Source organism: Populus nigra, chromosome 5 (assembly GCF_951802175.1).
Source record: "Populus nigra chromosome 5, ddPopNigr1.1, whole genome shotgun sequence".
Classification (NCBI taxonomy): Eukaryota; Viridiplantae; Streptophyta; class Magnoliopsida; order Malpighiales; family Salicaceae; genus Populus; species Populus nigra.
In genome coordinates, this window is record NC_084856.1 from 1,075,529 (window position 1) to 1,094,243 (window position 18,715).

At 31.2% G+C, this 18,715-nt stretch overlaps 2 protein-coding genes across 3 annotated transcripts; both read right to left on the reverse strand.

Annotated features, from left to right (window-relative positions):
- Positions 1-373: 373 nt before the first annotated feature.
- On the reverse strand, positions 374-3,496 carry LOC133694123 (GDSL esterase/lipase EXL3-like). Its single transcript, XM_062115571.1, has 5 exons — positions 3,111-3,496; positions 1,697-1,827; positions 1,363-1,596; positions 1,001-1,256; positions 374-842 (listed from the first exon to the last, which is right to left on the reverse strand). The coding sequence occupies exons 1-5, from the start codon at positions 3,391-3,393 to the stop codon at positions 649-651; spliced, it is 1,098 nt and encodes a 365-aa protein (XP_061971555.1). The 5' UTR covers positions 3,394-3,496; the 3' UTR covers positions 374-648.
- A 2,300-nt stretch (positions 3,497-5,796) lies between these two features.
- On the reverse strand, positions 5,797-11,094 carry LOC133694563 (protein FREE1-like). Of its 2 annotated transcripts, none has more exons than XM_062116118.1 (10): positions 9,975-11,094; positions 9,260-9,346; positions 9,027-9,158; positions 7,954-8,085; positions 7,677-7,742; positions 7,474-7,584; positions 6,744-6,836; positions 6,578-6,608; positions 6,231-6,301; positions 5,797-6,138 (listed from the first exon to the last, which is right to left on the reverse strand). In XM_062116118.1, exons 1-10 carry the CDS (start codon positions 10,938-10,940, stop codon positions 6,061-6,063), a joined length of 1,767 nt encoding a protein of 588 aa, XP_061972102.1. In that variant the 5' UTR covers positions 10,941-11,094; the 3' UTR covers positions 5,797-6,060. The 2 variants fall into 2 exon arrangements, with proteins under 2 accessions (XP_061972102.1, XP_061972101.1); XM_062116117.1 differs by having other exon boundaries at positions 6,578-6,611; positions 9,975-11,093.
- Positions 11,095-18,715: the final 7,621 nt, after the last annotated feature.

Consider the following 18,715-nt stretch of genomic DNA (forward strand, 5'->3'; position numbering starts at 1 on the left):
ACTTAGTTATATTTAACTGGATAAATTAGGTCATAGATTAACCAAATTTAATTATATATTAAATTTTTTATTTTAAATTAAAATTCAGATCAAATTATAATTTAGATTAATAATTAATTTTTAGAATTAACCTATCAGGCGCCAGTATAATTTTAATAACTATGGTAAAAAAAAAACTAATTATTTCAATCATTGTAGATTCACAAGCATTTCATCTTCATCCTATTTAAATCAAATTTTATCAATAATAACATTAGTTTTCTTGAAGTTTCGATGTGATTTTTTATTTTAAAAGCTTAAAAGCAGTTAACGGATCGGAATGCTCCTTTTTTTCTGATTAGATACCCAAAACCCTAGAAAGAAAGAAAAAAAATAGTACAAAAAAAATGAATTTATCATTTTTATTTTTGAAATTTAATTATTAGATGCATGCATGAAGGAAAAGTACAGGGCCACACTTATTTCAAACACAAAACACACCTTATCTGGACTTCGAAATGGTTTGCCACTTTCTAGACTTTTGCAGAAAAGCATGTGATGTTTGCCATCTAAGCTTTTTCCACACCATCCCCACAATACCAAATACCAAACACAGAAATAATATACATGAAGGCGAATGAAAACATGACCATAGCAAGTTGAGATGGCTCAGAAGAGTTTGGTCAGATATTTTCCAAGGAGAGGATAAACGAGTGCCTTATAAGCTCTTTCAGTTGGATGGTAGCTGTCCCAAAATACATAATCGGAAACATCTGCACATGTCTCAGAAGTATGCTGGTTGCATAATACAGCTACCTCTAAATTCCCAGTACCGCAACATCCTTTATCTGCAACTTGAAAACCTGAAAACAACAAAATACAGTGGCACAGGTTATGGAGCACCAACATTTCAAAATCTCTCGTATGGCCCCGTATCCTATATGATAACCGATCCAGCACTTTCTGATAAGTAACAAATACTTCTCAAACTATCCAAAACTCAAGGGAATGGGTCATTTACCATATTTTTGGGGTTTTTGAATGACATCGAGCAGTGGATTGTAGACATCTATGTAGACAATCCTGCTGTTAGGCAGGCTGCTAGCAAGAGAATCCAACTTCTCGGACAACTTGGAGTTGAATAACTTTGCTGCTTCGTTGAAGTTTTCTGCACACTCTCTTTCAGCTCCCCCTGCTAAAGTCCTTTGCGATGGTACACATCCAACTGGTGGTGCGCTGAAAAAAACAATCCTTCTTGCCCCAAGTTCATATAATTCCTTGCAAGAAAAACATAGAATGCAAATACAAAAATTGATATTACTATTGAAAAAAAAAAACATTTATTCATGTGATAGATATGAAACATTTGAATTAGATGCTTACCTGCGCGAAACTAGAAGCTGAGTTAGCCATTAGATCTGTGTAAGCAGGAACATCATATTGCAATTTCCTTGCACGAAGAGTAAAATAGGTATTGGCAATGTCATCGCTGCCTGCTACTACTAGAAATAGACTATTCCTTATGGTGAAAATTGTGTTTTCCTCTCCAATTATCGCCTTCAGCTTCCCTATGTATTCTTTGAAATGTTCTAATTGATCTGACAACGACAGGACTGACTGTGACCAAATTTGACCAGAATTAGAATTGAGAGGATTCAAAAAGGGAAAAAATCATGTTTGACAAGAATAGAGTAAAGTAATGGGAGAATGTATGCACCACTAATTTGGGTGTCAAGGGATCAAAGCCAGAGCCACTTGAAGCAAAGGTTACTCCAGTTATGAGATCTTGAGGTAGAACTGCTGGGTCCAAATATGCTGGTACTGTGTCCTTAATTCCCAATTCTTTAGCTGAAAACAAAACCCGAAACAAGAGAGGTTGCTCGTCAAGATTTAGAACAACAGGCCGTAAGCTCATACTTTCCCTCTCTCTGAGGTTAAAGATCTGCATCATATTTTCTTTTAAAAGAACCCTGTTCAAGAGTGGAATAGAACATGAAACCGGAAGCTCCCAGTAGTGGGAGGAGCTTGGAGCTCTGATCATGTGCCTGTCAAAAAATGAGTTGTCGACTCATAGGCAGTGGCTTAAGTGATCGGATTGTTTTGCTTGAACTAGTTTACAATCTCTTTTTTAGAGCGGCAAAACTTTTGTATTGAATTGGGAAAGAGTAAAAAGTTAGTACACCCAAATGGGTGATTATTCCATTGATAGTAAGACGGGGTATATCCTAATTCCTACAATTTGATTTCTCCAAGAAGGAAGCCCTGTTGTACCCATTCTTGGACCCAAAGAAAAATTTATAACGAAATACTGTTCTAACAGCTAATCCAATGGCTCATGATGCCATTAGAACTAGATTTTGGTCTCAGAAAATATCCCATGTTAACTTTATCGATCTGGATGTCAGAAATCATCGTGCTCTTGCTTCTGCCGGTAACCATCTTTTGTATCAGGTGTTTATTACTGTTAAGGGTAGAATTTTTAAAAAATGTTTTTAGTTTAAAAATATATTAAAATAATTTTTTATTTTTTTTATTTTTTATATTAACATATTAAAATTATTGATAATCATTAAAGAATACACTAATTTAATATGTTTTTGTTTTAATCAAGAGCTCTCATACGCGATTTCAAATATAAAAATAAATGATATAGTTTAAAATATTAACATTTTTACTTGTGATTGAGTTTGAATTTTAAGGATAAATCTATAATTGTTAATTATTTCAAGACTCAATTTGAGTCTAAAATTAAATTTAAATTGCATTAAAGAGTTATTATAATTTAAAATTTTAAATTATTGGATAAGATATCAAAATAATTTATATCATTGTTAACACGTTTCTCATATTAAAAAAGAAAGGATTTGAAATTTGCATGGATTTGCTCTATTTTGTATTAAGAGAATATAGTTTTAATTAATTAAAAACAAAGATCATTTCATTATCAAATCTCTAATTAATATCATATTAAATACCTATCTTAGTTTCAAAATAATTTGATATTACTCTTCACGCTATGAAAATGAAACCGGGGGAGTTTTAGGAGATGTGAACCCTAAAACTAACTAAAGATTAGCTTTGAATGTTACAGCATGTTAATAAAAAATAACAGAGAGAGGTCGTCGTCCTACCTATAATGTCTGACGGGATTTTTCCATTACAGAACCTTCCTGTAGGAATCCCGCCTTCAAAATCCTTGCCGTAGGGAGGAAAGTTGCTCTTGACAAGTGTTTTAAGGTCGTTGTTGTTGCCTGCATCAACGATGGAATCCCCAAAGACCAGAAGGGCCGGAATAGTTACATTAGGTGGTCGCTTTACCAAGGAACTGACGGTGCAGACAACAGTGAGAAAGAGCACCAACGTAGAATAAAAACAATAGGACATTATTGTTAGCCTCGATGAAAGAAACTCCATTGTCTTTGTTGGTTTTCTTGGCTTTAATTCCTCGATCCCTCCTTATAATTAGGTTAACGAGAGATGAGAAACTAAGATGTTTCGTATCTCAAATATCTCCTTGCTTGGTGTATTATATAGAGAAGGGAGTAGGTGCTCATCGAGGATTCTTCAAATGATTTTGGAAGAATCCATATGGTGTAAATTAACATGCTTTGTAACATCATAGTTATTAACCATTAGTTGAGTTTTTTTATAATAAAAAAAAAACAAATCAATTTAAAATTATTATAATTTAACCTGATTATTAGTAAACATCAATGGAAATATAGCGCTTATATATATTAAGAGAATCACAATAAAAATAGAATGAATAAAAAAAAACTAAATAATACAATGACATGTAAGTTTTTACAGATAAAATTATAGATAGAATTAAATTGATGGTTCATTTATAGATATCCCATTAAGAAATATATATATATACACACACACACACAACGATATTACAAACAAAATTACTGTAAAATTAAAAAAGACAACTTGAATTGGTACAATATTTTCAAGGCTTAATTTTTTTTACAATTTTCTTTCACTTACTCAAAATATATAATTTGGTGTGTGTTTAAACAAAATATAGCGTAATTGACATTGATATCTTCTTCTTCTTCTTCTTTTAAGAAATATATTGCATCTAGAACGTAAATTATATTCTTTTGAACTTATAAAAAAATATTTCTCTTCGGCAAAAAAATCTGTAAATTTCATGAGTATTATTAGAAGATTTTGTATTGATTGATGTAGAAGACTTTAATATTATAAATGACTGCTAGCTGCCATAGATTCTTACATTGTGATTGGCTTAATACAGATAAATTTAGTTCTTAGATCTAATTGGTCAATTGGCACCACAGGCAACATAGGACTAATCTTTGTTTTTATGTTTAAAAATTGTTTTTAAAATTTTTTAATTTTTTTTTGGTGTTTATATCAAAAATAAATTTTTTAAAAATATTTTGATATATTTTAAATAAAAAAACACTTTAAAAAATAATTGTTAACACAATTTTAAATCTTAAATACTACTAAATCATCAATCACCAAAACTATAGGTACTGTATCAATATTTAAGAAAAAAAACTATTAATAATGTCACCCCATATATATTATTGTCGGGCCCAAAAAGAAGAAAAACCCTATATATTATTGCAATAATGTCACACCAGCATTAAAATCAGGTAACGGGGACAGAGGGTTACTGAGGTGATAACGACAGGACGAGTCTTTTTAATTTGAGTACATTATAAATACCTCAATTTTTGTGTGAAAAATATAATACATTTTTGAAATTAAATAATATCTGATTTTTCATCCCAAAAAATATAATCTTGTTGGGAGTGGCTTTTATGTTAAGGTTTTGTAAAATTTAAAAAAAATACAGCAACAACAACAATAGTAACAATAAGGATTTTTTTAATAAAAATCACATTAAAAAATTCATAAGATAATATTTAATTTAATTATTTTAATATATTTGCTATCCATGTGACGATAATTCTAAATTAATTAATTTTCCCCGGATATGAATCAATTCCCAACTACAATTCATTCTCAGAAGAATAAAAATGCACGCTAGAATTGGTTAGGGCCGACAAATTTGTAGTTGGCAAATGGCAATAGCAATCCAACCCCAATAATTATAATGTTTTTAATTTGGTATGCTTACAGGTGGAATGTGGCTACGTGAACTTGGTCGGGACCTAATTATTGTGAGATCTGCTCCTGCTGAATTGAGCCACGATCTTGATTTAGACCCTGCTTTGTTCACGTTGCTTCTGCGGTTGTTTTCGTAACCTGTACAGTTGCTATGAGCCAGCACAGGGTAGGCCCTCTCCTGCCCTTCACTTGTTATTAAGCTCCGCTGCCGAGGCAACGTGGACCAGGGGAAAAAACATTAATATATGTGCACACATATTTCTGAAAAGTAAATTAGTTTTTGATAATGTCATAAAAAATTACCTGAAACAACAAATGAGATGCTGAATCATTCAGAAGAACAACGTAACAGCCCTACTTGACAACAAGACAATGAAGCGAGGACCAGGCCGATTCAATTCAATTTAGAGCAAACTAGCCTAGGAGTTATCTTACATCGAAGAATTTGTAACCGCACCGAGCTAGAAGGAATCTAAGAAAAAGCAACCATTATATACGTGAAAGCCACTTTTATCCACCAAGTTATTTGTGACATGACATTGGGTGGGGCTCCTTGCCATCCTACAACTTTTTCCATCTTCAGGCCATGACTAACTCTCGTATCAAAATTGGCCCAATTGGACCACCACGTCCGTAGAGCACCCGGCCCTTAGGGGTGAGGTTCACAACTCAGGAACCCAGTTTGCTTATTTTCGATGAACTTCAAAGTCACAAATAATCCATTATTTTATTGCAATCTTGAACAGTCAGGTTACAAACTCGTAGAAACTCACACAGGCAAAATATTACCACGACAAACAATCAAGTACAACGAAGAAATAATATAGCTATGTACAAAGTTTGACAATTCAATTTTACAGCAGAGACCTGAACCAGGGTAAACAAGCACTTCACCCCAGAGGAGGGCCCTAGACAAGCTAGCACCATCCTCGAGAAATAGGCGCCTCAAATAATCAGAAAACGCTGCAGGAATCAGTGAGCACTGACGAGAAATGGGTGTTGACATACTCCACACTCGATGGTTTCAGAACCTGAGCTGGGAACCTGGACCTGAATGAATAGCGCAAACAAGATAAATAAAAATCCAAGTAACGTACAAATTGAAATCCAAAGCCCTATCAAGGCAGAAAAGGATTTCAAACCTGCAAATGGACAGTGCAAGTTGGACAGGCAACTTCTCTCGTCCGCCTCCCAGATACATCGATCTTGGATCCTGGAAATTCATACCATTAATATGAGAACCCTGTGTTATAGCTCCTTGATTAAATTTGAAAATGGCATGCTAGGACTTTAGCACAGAACCCCCAGATGTATCAAATAGCTGATGAGGGCAACATGTCTAAAAATCATTGAATATTTGAACCATTGGTTATGGTTAGAACTTTTTCTTCAATCATTAAGTTCAGACAACTACAAGTAAAAGTTTGAATTTGCCTCTCCTATCATTTTACGTAGAAAAAGAAATATAAATTCAAAGTAAGAAGGTTACCTGACGACGACTTGCGATTTTTCTCCATCTCCTCCTGTCAGAAGATCAATGTCAATATAAAATCACAATCATAAAAGTGCAAGTCAAATATCAAGTGAACCAGGGAACAAAGAATGAGACCCTGTGGATGAAAATATCAAGACTGCTTAAGTTGGATATTCTTTACCTGAAGCTTCCTGGCAAGATCCTCATGGCTATGAAATGCTGCAGGTTTGCTAGCTGCTTCCTTGGCATTACTTAGCCTCTGAGTCACTTCTGCCTGAAGGATAGCAAGACTTTATGAGTTGTTCTTTCGGAAAGTGAGTGAGACCACAGCGATTTATGCATACCATAATATTCATGCAGAAAGAGTGTGACGACTGTGATATGCACATATTATATGTTTCTATAGCTGCCTGACTATACATAATTAAGGAGAATCATATCCACATCTCCCAAACTACAAAAAACCTCCTATACTTTCTATAAGTTAAAAACACAACCCAGCAAGCTTTCTTAAGAAAAAATAATCATAGCGTGACAGGATCTAAGGAAGCTCATGACCCATCATTGTGGTGGCTTTGTATATGAATGAACATATTAGCTCACAAACACGCACACATAAAAGGTTAACTAAATGTTTCTGTCCTGTAATACACCACAAAGTTCCTTCACAAAGGGCAGACGGCAGCAGATACTTGTTGAAAAGCAAATGAACTATAATAAACTGCAATGACATCCACAAAGGTAATTCATTTTGAGAACTCCCAGCACCTGACTAGCATGCAAGTAACCCATTAAAAAATGAGAGAAAGCAAGGAGGGGAGGGGGGGGGGGGTCTATATCACTAACAGAAGATAAGAGATGAATGTCTGGGTTTGTGAAATAGTAACAAATAAGTAATGGATAAATCTTACCATGCACCGGTCACAAACTCTAACCGGCTGAGCATTCTCATCAGCAGTAAGAGCAATTCTTCCTTGGGTGCACTTGTCACAGAAAATGTCTCCACAGTTTCTGCAGTGATGCTGGGATTGAGAGAAGGGAGAAAATTTACATGAAATCTGAAAGCATAAATAAATTGCAAATATAGTTAATCAATCATGGGAAACAAATTTACCCGACGAACAAAAGCCCCAAAATCCATCCTGCATGATGCACACTTTGAAACAGCTTCATCAGGGACCTGAGAATGAACAATATTATAAGAACAGTACAAGCACAACCATCCAACCCCTCTTTAGTTTTTCCAGAAAGGAAAAAAAAAAAAAATATATATATATATAGAGAGAGAGAGAGAGCACCCAAGCTTGTAAACTTGAAAATGATGGCTGCATTGTGTGATTCCATTTAAATCAATAAACAAAATAAAATCTCTACTAAAGCCATAGTTTTACCCAATGTTCTTTCTCCTCACTGCCTGGCTTTATCAAGTTCATCAAATCACCAAACCCTTTCTTCTTCTCTATAGGCTGCTCAGTTGTCTTTGATGTATCAGAAGGCCTTGTTCCTCCACCCATTTCCTTGAGCTGCATTGAAAGAGCAAAATTATACTTCGTTAATATACATCAACAATCTAAAGCAGCAAACACGCAGAGTAAAGCTGCATTCATTTAAACTTTTGATAAAATGGAAAGAGTTGGTAAGCCACACAAACATCAATGGAAAAAAGTTATCCCTGCACAAAAGGAGGAAACAGGACCCATATCTATATATAAACACTGGAGAAGCCATATTCTGACACCCATGGACAATGATCAAAAACATTTTCACAAGCCAGTTGATGCCCCAGGCACCAGGGGACAGCCAGTGCACATGCTTATGACTGTTGAGCCTAGAGGAGCAACACTAAGATAATTTTTCCTTGCAGCCCCAAAATGGATATCCATGGTTACACATAGATCCTTAGCTGGCTGTGTGTGTGCTCTCTATATACACATCACATGAGTAGTATACGGTGTGGGATATTACACCAGTGAATCATTCACATGCTACATGTGGCCACGACAATAGGAAAATGAAATGCAATATACTTTTACTGCACAGCTTTCAAGTCTGTAGCCAGTGTCAACATTTCCATTCAACAATGATAGAAAAATCTAGCAGGAGTTAAGTTTTCAAACACTAACAAGTGTTTGTAATGCTTACAAGTTCTATCTACCAGGTTTAACATTCTCAATTTCATCAAAGCTTAACCTAAATTCATCTCATAAATAAAGGAGCTGGTTTGGATTTTTTATTCTAGGTCTTCTTCCTCTAGATATTATGATTTCTTCATCCATGCCTCTTTTTGGTTTCGGTTTGAAACAAATCTACAACCAGTTCAGCGATTAATGCAATTAGAAGGGCAATAGAAACAATGCAATGCAGAATGAGGCAGGACATAAATAAATGTTTAAGCTTCTATAAAAGGAAATGTAACTAAAATATAATTAGAATACAAGAAAAATGTTTCTTATGGCCACAAAACCTGTACAGTTGCAGCAGTCACAGTGTCAAGAAGGGTGTTGGTGGTGTAACTATTTGATTGCAGTCTAATACGTCTTGGCTCAAAATCCACAGAACTCTTGGACCAAAATGCAAAGGTAGATGAATCCATTTTCTACAAAAGAGAGAAAGTGTACAAACAGTATTAGTTATACATTAACAATGATAGTGATGCTCAAGAAGAAAGTGAGGAGTGGATGAAATAAGTTAACTCACGTCACATCTTGTGATGTTCTCAAGAGAATATATTCTCAAAGTCCGGCTGGTGTTTGGATCAAGCATACGAATTCCATCCAAACCAATCTGAATGAATTCAAATACAATCATGAGCCCAAAGCACAGCACATAAATAAACCCAGAGAACAGTGAAAAAAAGAGTAGAAATATAACAACAAAACAGCCAAACACTGATCATCTATAAGCAACAGTGACCTTCAAAAATTCATTGGGACTCAAGTACACATAATAAATCCTAGTTTAAAATGAATATAACTTCGAATCAAACATGCAAAAAACTTGGTTAGCTTCAGTAAAGCTAGAATCTCAAGGAAAGTTCCATTTTGATTCCTTAACAGTTATAAACGACTTTGCAATGACAATGTCGATGACCTAACAGAAGCATGCAAAATCATTCAATGGAGCAGTAAGAGGAGGAATTCCAAACAACTCCCCACGCTCCTTAACTGGGCTTCTTTAGCAGTTAGCCATGTTTGTCAATTTAAATGTTCAACCTGAAACGATACGCAATGCAACAGTCGAGCAGAACGTGACAGAATTTTAACATTAACAAGCATGCAAAATGGTCCCTAGATGTTGATCATTTCAACACGAACCCACTCTAGCATCAAATTCATGATAGCAATCACTCTAAAAATCATTAAAACCATAGTAAATAATTGCCACCAATTAAGTAACAAACTCATATAGATACCTCGCAAAGCACATCCATAGTACCCTGTCCTCCACTTTCAGCCAAAATCTTAACTCTAAACTTCTGAACACCACTCTTAACATCCTCCTGCGTCTCCACCTTCGGCACTGCCCTCACAATCTTCCCCGAGCCTGAACCAGAACTGGACCGCACCGAATTATCCTTTCCGGACGGAAAACTAATTGATCTTCCATAATCATCGAACCCAGCCCAGGTCGATGAATTTGGCGCTGTCCCTCGTGCTCCGTAAGGCTCAACCTTACCGCCTTCATACGCATAAACACCATCTCCATATCCATCATCACGACCGCTACCAATATCGTACCTGCTCTCCGGTTCCTTTCCATATAGATCAGACCCTGTATCGCTCCTGCTCCGATTATAACCTTCCAAATACCCGAAATTCTGATCAAATTTTACCGGATTCTCATATGGCGTATCGTATACAGGCGGCACTGACGATCCTATAGGGTTATAAGGAGCACTGTACATCGAGGTGTATGGAGAATTAGTTGCTCCAGTAGGATTCGGTGCTACTGCAGAGTTAGGAGGCGGTGGTCGAGGAGCGTAATTGGGAGACGTTTGATGTTGATCAAACGATGGTAAATAAGATTGCTGAGTTGTTGGAGGTTGGTAGGAGCCATGAGAATCATACGGAGGAAAATATGGCGGTTGTTGTGGTGGAGGTGGCGGTGGGGGATTGAAGGATGATTGTGGATTATTAGGGTTCGGTGTTGTAGGTGTTGTAGGTGTGTATGTAGGGGCTGTAGGTGGAGGGACAGGATCGGGGTTTTGAGAATAAGGAGGATAATTTTGAGGATAAATGGAGTAATCGGAGGGGGTGTAACCGGAAGAGAAAGGTGGTGCGGATGCGTAAGGGGTTTGGTGATGATCAATAGGAGCGTTAGGGTTAGGGTTTTGGAGGTGTGGATATTGATAGTAAGAACTGTAATCTCCGTGTTGCATCTTTAGATTTGATAAGCTTTTTGTCACCAGGCTGAGAATTGGAGGGGAATTTGGGTTCTCTTCTGCGAGAAGAAGATGAAGATCAAAGTAAACAGAGAGGAGGGGCGGGGGTGCGGGGGCAGGAATAATTTAGTGGAAAGTGTTGGGTGTTATTTCAGACACGGAAACTATGTGCCTAAGGTTTGATCGGTGGCCACGATGCTTCCAGAAAGAAATTAAAAGTACGGTAGAGTGGTGTTTTAAAATATTTTCATTTAAAAATATATTAAAATATTTTTTTTATTTTCAACATTACCAATCTAAAAACAAAACAAAATAAAATATAAATCAATTGTATTTATTAAAAATATGTGAGTCAAATTTTTTTAATTGGATTTATTGAGTTAATCAAGTTATTTTAGTAATAAACTTGATTCAATTAGAAATTCAATTCATGTCAAGATTTATATTCCAAATTTTTCAAGTTAATATGTCTCATCGAGTTAGATTTACAGTTATGACGTGGGCTTCAGTTGCAATTAGCTAGTGTCTGAAAAAAATATTAAAAAAATAAAAAAAAAGTATTTGGTTTAAAAAACAAAGATAAGATATAAGATAAATTATATATATATATATAAATAAATAGATTTGAAATGAATTTTTATATTAAAAAAAAAAGATAACGTATCTTTTCTATTTTTTTATTATTATTTATCTCAAAACAATAACTCTATGTTATTTTAGACTTCATTTTTATTTGATGAAGTATATATATAGTATGGTCGTGCAAGATGTTATTTATGTGTATTTTTTATTTAAAAATATATTAAAATAATTTTTTTATGTTAAAATTATTTAAAAAAACAATAATTTAATATTTTTTAAAAGCATCTACATTTTTAAAAAATATTTAAAAGCAAAAGCCACGGACGTCCAAACTGGGTTGAAATGATCAGGGCATCCTCGACAGCCGCGTGCACTGTAGGGTTGAGGGCGATACGGGTAACTTGAGATCTTTTGGTCCTGTTTTCAACGGATGGCAATGGAACCGCATTAACCGGAGCCCACGCGCCTTCGAGGACACCTCCTTATCTTTTATCTATTGGAAAGTAATTTTTAAATCTCCACCCTGCTCCCTATTCAAACAAACACTCTTTATATTGGTTTTTTTAACGACTAAAAAAAATCAATAATTTAAAATGAAAGAAAAATATAACAAAAAAATGTAAAAAATAGATTATAAATTCCAACAATCGTTATGATTCCCAGTAGCCATTCCACACATGGCGTTGGAATTAAAATATTGTTCTGATCTGGCAATTCTTTATTTTTCATTTTATTTATTTTTATTTTAAATAATATACAATATGTTTCCTAAAATGCACAGACATATGATAATATGTTTGTCGTTAATTAAATAATATATTAGTTTTGATTAATTTTAGATGACTCGCACTCGTATCTCCATTCTACCCTCTACCATCAACTATATTATACACACACAGAGACGTCTATCAGTTGTATAGTCACACCATTTTGTAATTTACTAGGTTTCTGGCCCGTTGAGGGCCCACATATCACAGAACAAGTTCCAAGCCAGGGAAGCTAGTTGGGCTGGCAACAGCACCAAAATAAAAGATGGGCCATGATATGTATACGTGACCAATGCCCAATATGGCTCGCCCATCCGCATGACACATTGGTAATGCCAGCGAGGCCCACGCCAGCCGAGCCAGATATGGCCATCTGACTTCCTCGATCAAGGGACAATCTCTAGTCCTCTGATCCTCGACAAAGCCAAATGGGACCCCTAATTACAGGTCCAAAATACTCCAAACCACCTCTTTTTTAATGTCATGTTTATTTTATAAAAAATAGTTTTTGAAAAATTATTTTTTAAATTTTTTTATATTTATTTTTCATTAGTAAAGTTAGTCAATAAAAAATATTTTTCAGTTAAAAAAAAAATTAGATTGGTTTTCAGGAAAGTGTTTTTCATTTTGACTGTGTTTGTTTTCCGGAAAGTGATTTATAGGAAATCACTTTCCAAACTATCTTGTGTTTATTTAGCATTAGAACAGTTGGTCAACAGAAAACACTTTACAGTCAAGGAAAAATTTGGCTTGATTTTTTAGGAAATTGTTTTTCTGGAAAATTTGAGCGGAAAACACTTTTCAGAAATTGTGAAAAAATTAGAAATGTTATTATTTACTGATTATATCAAATTTGATCTTCAAAATTTTGATTGCTATATATATATATATATATATATATATATATATATATATATATATATATATATATATATATATATATATATATATTGTTTTCAATATTTATTTTTCAATTTCATCTTTAAAATTTAATTTTTATATTAACTTTAGTCCTTATTTTTATAATTGTTATTTGCTTTTTCCTTATCATTTTTTTATTGAAATTTTTTATCTATCAAATTTGATCCCCATTCTTTTGATTGTTACTTATTTTATTTAAAATAATTTATGAAATGGTGATTATTATTATTTTAATTTCTTCATCTTTTATTTTTTTTAATTTTTTAGATTTGATCTCTATTATTTTGGTTATTATTTATTTTATTTGAGATAATTTATTAAATTATATTTTTTTCAATTTCATTCTCATTCGACTTTTTAATTTGTAAGATTCGTTCCTCGTTATTTTAATAAACTTGAGAAAAAATAAAATATTAATAAGTTATTTTCCAACTCATTTCCCATAATATAATCAAACACTTGAAAGTGTTTTCAACTTATTTTCCATTACACTACCAAACATCAGAAAGTAATTCACTTTCTCGGAATTCACTTTAAAAAAAAAACTATTTCCCAGCAAATAAATGAGACCTAAGTAAGTCTGTGTGTAGTTTACAACAGACTTTAAGACATGAAAATATATCTAAAAAAAACAGGCTCCAGGGTAGAATAAAGTTGACCCAAATAAGTCTTTTAATAATTTTTATTTTATTTATAATAAATATAAATAAAGAGTTTGTTGATAAAAAAAATTGTTTTCTAATTTTTGTTAATGTTAAACTAATTTCACATCTCTTCAGTATTTTTTTGTGGAATTTAAAAACACACGCATTCAAATTAATATATTTATAAAATTCAGAAGGCAACTCATAATTAATTAACTTAAATTAATTAATTTCAAGAATAAAAAAATATTTATTCTTCATGGTGCAAAGTACTAAAGTATCAGGTGTCATTATATTTATATATAAATTTTGGTTTTTTCTTTAAATTTTTCCTCCGGTATTTAAACTTATTAATTTTATATTGTTTATAAGCTTTTTATCATTTCAATACAGGATAAAATCCCGACCAGATAGTCATTAAAAATTAAAAATATGTGGGTTAATTTTTTTAATTAAATTTGATTTAGTTAATCGAGTCATTAAAAACTTGATTTGATCAATAAACTTTACTAAATTAATATTTTATGTGTGATTCAATTAAAAACTTCATTATTAATATTTTATGTGATTCAATTAAAAACTTCATTCATATAAAGATTTATATTCTGGATTTTTCAAGTTAATATATTTGATCGAGTTGTATTAAACAATTATGCTGAAGGTTTTGGTTATAATTAGTTAGTGTCTAAAAAAATATATTAAAAAAAACTTAAAAGTGTTTGATTTGAAAAACAAAGATAAGATATAAAATGAATTATCTATATGATAGTTTTAAAATGAATTTTTATATTAAAAAAATATAAGATAACATACATTCTTTATTTTTATTATTTTTATCTCAAAATAATAACTCAATGTTATTCTAAATTTAATATTTTTCAAGTAAAAAATAATTTAAAAAAAAAATAATTTTGTCGAACACCCTTTAAATTATTATCATTAAACTCAAATAGACTCGAGTTTATTAGCCTCATGATTTAATTTGGATCTAAGTAAAAGTTAAATACCCTTTAAATTATTGTTATTAAACTCAAATAACTGAGTGCAGTAGCCTCCCAATTTAGTTTGGGTCCAAGTAAAAGTTAATTTAAAATCCACTTAGTTTAACCTTGCTGATATGGTATATCATTATATGATCAACAATATAGAAAACATGTAGATCTTTAGGTAGTGAATGTCTCATTCATTTTTTAACAATGCTTGTGATCTACTTTGATTATCTTTGATGACATTACCTAGCATGTTAAACTTATTTTTTGGTAATACTAGAATTATTATTGTTGGAGTTTCAATGGCACTTTATTATTTTTTAATTTTTTTATCTTTTAAAAAAAATCATACAATTTTATTTTAAAAATTATTTTTCAATGGTCAATTGCAGTAGTGATTATTTTTTAATTAAAAATAAATTAAAATATTTTTTTTATTTTTTAAAATTTATTTTTGATATCAAATATCAAAATAATATGAAAACATAAAAAAATATCAATTTTTTTTTTTTTAAAAAAAAAAATTTCAGCGATTCTTGACGCTCAACACTGAGAATTTGAAGCTGCGTATGTGCTTATCATTGCTGCTCCTTGAACCAACCGCTGATGAGAGGCCGCGCCGGAAAAGGCTCGGCTCAGGGTGGCTAGTTGGTTTACTCTTCTCATCGTGGCAAATACGATGTGGCTTCTCTCGCTCTCTAGAAGCTCATAAATGATTAGGTCTTCAGGTTTAAGCAGGGTTTTGGACTTTTGGTGAGGGGTTTAAATTTAATAAATATTATTTTTTTACTATTTTTTGTGGTTTAATTTCATACACGATTCATAATTTACTTCCATAAAACAAAACAACTCCAAAAAAAAAAAACGTTTTCCCAAGTAATTATAATTTAATCCCCTAATTCATCAAAAATAAATAATCAATCCTTACTAATATTAACAGTAATTGCACGGACCTTTGACCAATATCGACCATTCTTAATTTTTTTTTAATTAAAATGACTTTTTTTCTAATAAAACTTTACCACGTCACCTATTTCTCCATGAGCTCTATCCTTTTTTTTTAAAAAAAAAGGATTAATTAAAATGTACGGAATAAAGATATATTAATTTAAAAAATATTTTTAAAATATGTTTGGCACAGGGAAGGGCTACCAATTGTAAAGATAATTACGTAACTACGCAAACTCTGTTTATTTTTATTGTTTTTATATTTTAAAAACGTAAATGAATTTATTTTTTAAAAATTTTTTTATTTTAAATTAATATTTTTTAGTGTTTTCAGATAATTTTGATATACTAATATCAAAAAAAATTTTAAAAATTATAAAAAAATAATTATTTTAATATATTTTTAAATAAAAAATATTTTTTGAAAAAAACCATACCTATCCTTTTAAATACATGGGAAGTCAATTGAGGGATTATCTGTTTATGTGTATTCATCAAGATGCTTCCCTATCCTTTACTATTGCAATTATCATTATTGATACCGAAACGTGTGGTGTTTTTATTTATATATATATATATATAATTTTTAATATTAGTGTATCAAAATTAATAAAAATCACTAAAATAATACTTTTTAAAGTCAAATGTATTACTAAACAGGACCTAAAGCGGTAAAAGTGCTTATAGTTTTTAAAAAACAAAGCCTTTTGATTTGACGGTTTCCAACCAACAATCATAATTGTCAAGTTCTTTCGGGAACTAACTCGGAAAAAATCTAAACCTGAATTGATGATTCAATCCAAATAAATTATTTTTATTAAAAATGATATTATTTTAAGGATAAAAGCATTTCCTATTCCTTGGGCCATGCCATATACTGGGCCATGACAATATACTGGGCTACAAGCATTCGGCCATGCCATAGACTGGGCTGGAGGAGGGAGGTTTTAAGCCATCAAGGACAAGCGACGAAACTTCCACAAACCATCCTCTTATTTCCCAACGTTTTCCTTTGCTATTCCTTAGAACATTGAAAATTCTAAATCCATCAACGCACCCAAACGGCCACCATCCCGCCCTCTAACGCGTAAAAACTTAACAGCATAAACAAATCCAAAAGTCAAGTCTCCGTCAAAAGCAACTGTCACCGAGTCATTAAAAACTTGATTTGATCAATAAACTTTACTAAATTAATATTTTATGTGATTCAATTAAAAACTTAATTCATATCAAGATTTATATTTTAGATTTTTCAAGTTAATATATTTGATCGAGTTGTATTAAATAATTATGCTGAAGGTTTTTGTTGTAATTAGTTAGTGTTTAAAAAAAACTTAAAAGTGTTTGATTTGAAAAACAAAGATAAGATATAAAATGAATTATCTATATGATAGTTTTGAAATGAATTTTTATATTAAAAAAATATAAGATAACATACATTCTTTATTTTTATTATTTTTATCTCAAAATAATAACTCGATGTTATTTTAGAGTCTGTTTTTATTTGATGAAGTATATATATGGTATTGTGGTGTGTGATATTATTCAAGTGTATTTTTTTTAAGAATTTGACCCAAATAAAGTTGACCCAAATAAGTATTTTAAGAATTTTTATTTTATTTGTAGTAAATATAAATAAAGAGTTTGCAGATAAAAAGATTGTTTTCTAGCTGATTTTTATCAATATTAAATTAATATTTATAAATAAAACAATACAATTTCATATCAATATACATGTATAGTTTAAATGCACATCTCTTCAGTGTATTTGTAGAATTTAAAAATATACATCTTCAAATCAATATACTTATAAAAATCATAACTATCATGTATTAAGTCAACTTTTTAGTTGAACTAACTTAATAACTTGACAAAAAGTATCATGTATAATTAATTAACTTAAATTAATTAATTTTAAAAATAAATATTTATTTTACATGATGCAAAGTGCTTAAGTGTTAGGTGTCATGTTATATATATATATATATATATATATATATATATATATATATATATATTGGTTTCCCCTTTAATTTTCCCCTCCAGCATCTAAATTTATCAATTTAACATCATAAACTGGCTATTTTACAACACAAATCAATCCTTGGTATCTTGTACATACTAGACCTTTGCCTTCAGTTTTTGTTGCATTACAATGCCATGTCATTTTAAGAGGATGTTTGAGATTTTGATATATAGTACTTTTTAAAATAGTTTTTTTTAAATACATTAAAATATTTTTTATTCTTGACATTGACATGTAAAACACTAAAAACATCAATTTAATATTTTTAAAGTAAAAAATATTTTTTTTAAAAAAAAGTTTTGTCAAACACCCTTTAAATTATTATGATTAAACTCAAATAGACTCGAGTTTATTAGCCTCCTAATTTAGTTTGGGTCTACGTAAAAGTTAAACGCCCTTTAAATTATTGTTATTAAACTTAAATAAACTGAGTGTAGTAGCCTCCTAATTTAGTTTGGGTCAAAGTAAAAGTTAATTTAAAATTCACTTAGTTTAACCTTGTTGATATGGTATATCATTATATGATCAATAATATAGAAAACATGTAGATCTTTTGGTAGTGAATGCCTCATTTATTTTTTAACAATGCTTGTGATCTACTTTGATTATCTTCTATGACATTACATAGCGTGTTAAACTTATTTTTTGGTAATACTGGAATTATTATTGTTGGAGTTTCAATGACACTTTATTATTTTTTAATTTTTTAATTTTTTTTTTAAAAATCATACAATTTTATTATAAAAATTATTTTTCAATGGTCACTTGAGTATTGCAATAGTGATTATTTTTTAAAATATTTTTTAATTAAAAATGAATCAAAATATTTTTTTTATTTTTTAAAATTTATTTTTGATACCAAATATCAAAATAATCTGAAAACATAAAAAAATAT